General features: G+C 41.4%; 1 protein-coding gene across 1 annotated transcript; it reads right to left on the bottom strand.

The window, feature by feature from the left end:
• Window positions 1-216: 216 nt before the first annotated feature.
• Window positions 217-3,739, bottom strand: LOC145438207 (fatty acid-binding protein homolog 5-like). The gene is made up of 4 exons (XM_080315596.1): window positions 3,492-3,739; window positions 1,937-2,112; window positions 768-875; window positions 217-363 (listed from the first exon to the last, which is right to left on the bottom strand). Exons 1-4 carry the CDS (start codon window positions 3,697-3,699, stop codon window positions 313-315), a joined length of 543 nt encoding a protein of 180 aa, XP_080171722.1. The 5' UTR covers window positions 3,700-3,739; the 3' UTR covers window positions 217-312.
• Between the last annotated feature and the right edge of the window lie 720 nt (window positions 3,740-4,459).

Below are 4,459 nucleotides of genomic sequence, written 5' to 3'. Positions count from 1 at the left end.
GAAGCGAAACTGCCTCGTGATTTTAATAATTTAAAAAGTTACAAATTGGTTATCAGTAATTTAGCAAATTTAAAGGCTCCGCTGACCCCCTGAAAATGATTCGCGAATCCCCAGTTGAGAACCACTGCCCTAACTCGAAAACCTGCACCAAGCGATAGCCACTTCCCCGCGAATGCAAGCGCTCCCACCACTACGTGAACAAGTTCGAACGCATCATACTTTACAAAATCGTACCCTTGTTCATATTTATCATCAAAATATTGCATATATAAATATATTTGCAACGCAAAACAATAAAGATATATTGCACTTTCACTTCGGTTTGAACGTTCTTCTAGATGTGTGCTCCCCCACTGTCATTATCTGGAAGCATGGAAAGAGCGTTATAGAACACTTGTGGTGGTTCAATTAAACCAGTGGTTCGAAACCTTTTACGACTCATCGCTCCCTTATCTAGCTCGACACAAATCCCCCCCCCCCCACAATATGTAGGGATCCGAAAAAGAGGACATATAAACGGGAGATTTGTTCACCCAGCTCTGATCGCAGATGAAACCGGTTTCTTCTACTGCTTTCCGTTGTGTTGACCTTTTTTGGAAGAATTTGTCTTCGCGTGCATATTTTGGCGGTGTTTATTAAATATTTATTAAATATATTATAAATATATTTATTAAATATATTTTCGCCGCCTTGTTTCTCACAATCGCCAACTGGGAGGGGGGGCGATATCGGCCCCCTTGGGAGCTACTGAATTAAACACACAGTACCTCTATAAGCTTTCCGTTTTCTTTGAATCTTTCTATAACCATTTTTCTATTGTCTTTCTTGAAGTAGAATGTGCCGACCATTTTGCCGTCTTCGAATTTCCACGAACCCTGCAACATAGGGAATTAAGTGGGTGTGATAGGATTTAAGTAGTGGCGTAGACGGAAGAGGCGGTAATTGTAAGTGATTCTACATTTTCCGGGTACTCAAGTAGGTTTTGCTTATTTGTACCACTTAAGTGATTATGAATTTGACTACTTCCACTCCTACTTATCCGTTTTTAGGAAAAACTATATACTTCTTACACTTTTGTATTGTAGGCCTACAATTGAATATACTATATTCGTATTGATATACAACCCGACATTTTTCGGTTGACACTCGTCAGGGGTAACCGTCAGCAGAGAATTGGAAAGAACATTGTATATCAACAATCCTATCACAAAATATGACGTATTGTAGAAATGAGTTTTGGAATGCGGATGCATCACTTGTATCTGTGAAATTGTCATGACAACTACGGGGTGAAAGAGCGCATTTTCGAATAATGCAGGTATTTGCAGTGTCAGTGGTCAACGTGCGTTAGTCGTACCGATGCACCCTGCGACTTCGAAAGCTGTCACCAATATCTTCATTTTCTACATATACTTTTTTTAGGCAAAACCAGTTTGTTCTTACGATTTTGATTATGTAAACTGTCAATGTATCTAGGGATGCGCTTGTATCAGAGTTATCAGTAAAATTGTCGCTACAACTGGGCGACCGAGACCCTCCATCACGGTAACTGAATATATTTGCCAACATTGCAGGTGTCTGCAGTGGTATCGGTCATTCTGCGTTATTCGCGTATATAGATGTTCGGAAATGGCCACACTGCTTGAGAAAATGGCCACTAACACCACTAACAGGCTTGAGTAGGCTGCCAGGTACCAATATCTTCATTTTCATGTACTTGAAGTAGTTTTGATGTCTTTGCAATTCCTACCTCTACTTGTAAGGAACTATACATATAAAGCGTTAGTGGTACTCATGCCCGATTAACAACGATGATTACTTTACCACCTCTGGTAGCCAGAGAGTGCAAATTTCTCATGATCGGTATGATTTATGTCCGTACCAAAATTCAAATTGAGCCATTAAATTAGCGTAATCCCTCGGGTAGTCATCTTACCGTCATTTGACCGCCAGTTGGCGCCTCGTCGTCGAATTCCACTCCGAATTTCATGTGACGGAGTTTCTTGACTGGACCCGTGACGGTTTTCAGTTCGAATTCGTTGTCGTTTACTTTTGTGATGTGCATGTGTGTGGTGAGCCGAACCGCAAAAGCTCTTTGGATTGAATTCACTCCTAAATACAGACACGTCTTTAGGCAAATACTAGATCGACGTCTGCAGCGATGGCTCGCGAGTCGCGATCCCAACTTGGGTCTTCTAATTATAATAGTAATTATATTTAATATTATAATTATTTTTCGTTCCTTTTTTTCAGGCGTATTGTATCTGAGGCGAAAGAAATATATCATAAAAATATATACACCAAGTTAGAAGCTTTTCATGTCGGGATTGGAAGGGACATTACAAAATAAGTGCGATTAATCAGAATTTTTCTATATGGGCCGCGAAAGTGTTGACCTTTTCTCGTTTTATTTTGGGCAATCAGCTCCCAAATAGGCCGTCTGGGCGAAGATGCTGAATTTATTTTAGTAATCAGCTAAATAAATTTGAAGGTGGATGGCGGAACATTTTCGGAAATTTGGTAACCAACGTTATAGTCGATCAGGCTTTGACTGCAGTCCGTTCCGTGGTTGCATCAGTCGCGAGAAGCCGGTGGTACGAATGTCATTCTTTGACGGTTGCAACTTCAATCAGCCATATGCGAATGTACATTTGTATGCGTTGTGATTCATGCTTTCTATGTTGACGCGTGTTTACGTGAATAGACAAATTTTTCACGTCCCACAAATTTACATCATGCGATGGCTACGCTACCTTTATGTGGGCCTGCACGATGGCTCCTACGAAGCTGCCATATGTATTGGTAGAGTAATATCGGTAACTGATCAAAGGGCATAAAACAACGCTGCGTACGAGAGTTTAGTCTACGGAAAACGAAGTTCACGCACAGAGCCGTTCAAACCAAGATTAAGCGATCAACGTTGGATTGATTTGATCTGAAGCTTGCGTTTTACTGGTTGTCCAAATGCGCCGAGTGTACTGATTGATCCTTTGGTCATAATAATCAGTGAAGCACGAAACGTTAAAATAAACGCGGACGCATCACATGTGCGTGAATCAGCACTCTCGCTGCTGCTGCAAGCAGCATCCAAGCTCGAGCGCGAATTCACCAGTGGTTGCAATTTTTGCGGTCGCGAGCGACATCCGAAGCTCGCGAAACATGCGTAAAGTGGTCGGTGGAGTGTGACCTGTAGAACCAAACTAGGAAATGCAGCGATATATACCACCAGTCAAGACTTCTATCTCGGTCCGATACACCGACTCAGCACGGCACTATTGTCGTTCAGGTCACTGCGCTTGAGCTAAATTTTATAGCCGATTGTAGCCAATATTAGGGAGACAATATTACAAAATACAGAGTTGACGATAATATCTTGATGCCACGTTAAGAGTGACATCATGCAATTATATTCTGATATGCAGAATCGCAACGGGTTTTGCATAAATCGTGACTGATGCGATGCGAGTTCCATACGTAGTTTTGTAGCTCACCAAGTTCCTTTAAAACGGCGTCGAAATTATCATTTGTTTCTAAAACCCATTCACCAACGAACGCGTCCATGTTGTCAGATGTCTGAGGTACGACAAATCCGGTCTCCGAATCGCTTACTGTACCTATCCGCCTGCTAACCCAAAACCCAACTGACACTGCCAAACCTATACAGCCGAGGAAGACATACTTCATCGATATCGCCGTCATGGTTGGAAGCGTAAAGAAACTATCACGGCCTTTGACGCTAGCTAAAGCGCAAACATAAATCGCGCACGATCGAGAAGATTATATTAATGATTGACGGCTAATTTTTTGCGCTGAGGGAATTCGAAGTCTCGTGACCGTTTGGCTGTGATTGCTCGTGAAGCCCACGATGCATTACTTAGCAATTGCCTCGAGTTGTAACAACAGCTCATAATGCGACGGAGGTCTCCGTTCATACCTTTTGTATGGTTCTATTCGGCCACTTGAATCTTATTTCGGAATTACATTGAATTAGATTACTAAATTTTGTACAACCTCTTGCGTCGTCATAGCGTTGCTTTTCCAAAAGATTATATCGCGTCGGATTAATTGTTCTGAAGTTGTCGTACGTTGTACTTCACATATTGGTTTACTTCAATACAATTGCAACAATATGTCTTCAGTGAGCTATAATGTGTGATCTTCCGAAGAGTTGATTGTAAATCTCTTTGAACACAATGAGCCCGGAAATTAGCTTTGCGGTGACCCGGACAGAATATCGCAGGTAATGAAATTACTCATTGATGGCAAAAGCATTACATTCGCGTATTGTGAGCGTATATAGAATCCGTGACAGTAACGGTCGCCCTAAAATTGCCACAGAAACATTCCGGTGCGCCAATATTCCACAACATTGATTAATATAGTATATAATATAATATTATTCAAGCAGAAATATAGGGCGATTATAACAGAATCAACGTAATTGATTGCGACTACGATT

The sequence above is a fragment of the Botryllus schlosseri genome, chromosome 4 (assembly GCF_051294905.1).
Source record: "Botryllus schlosseri isolate E-star chromosome 4, Bs_hap1, whole genome shotgun sequence".
Classification (NCBI taxonomy): Eukaryota; Metazoa; Chordata; class Ascidiacea; order Stolidobranchia; family Styelidae; genus Botryllus; species Botryllus schlosseri.
The sequence above is the reverse complement of the archived record's forward strand: the minus strand, read 5'-3'. Positions and strand labels throughout refer to the sequence as shown.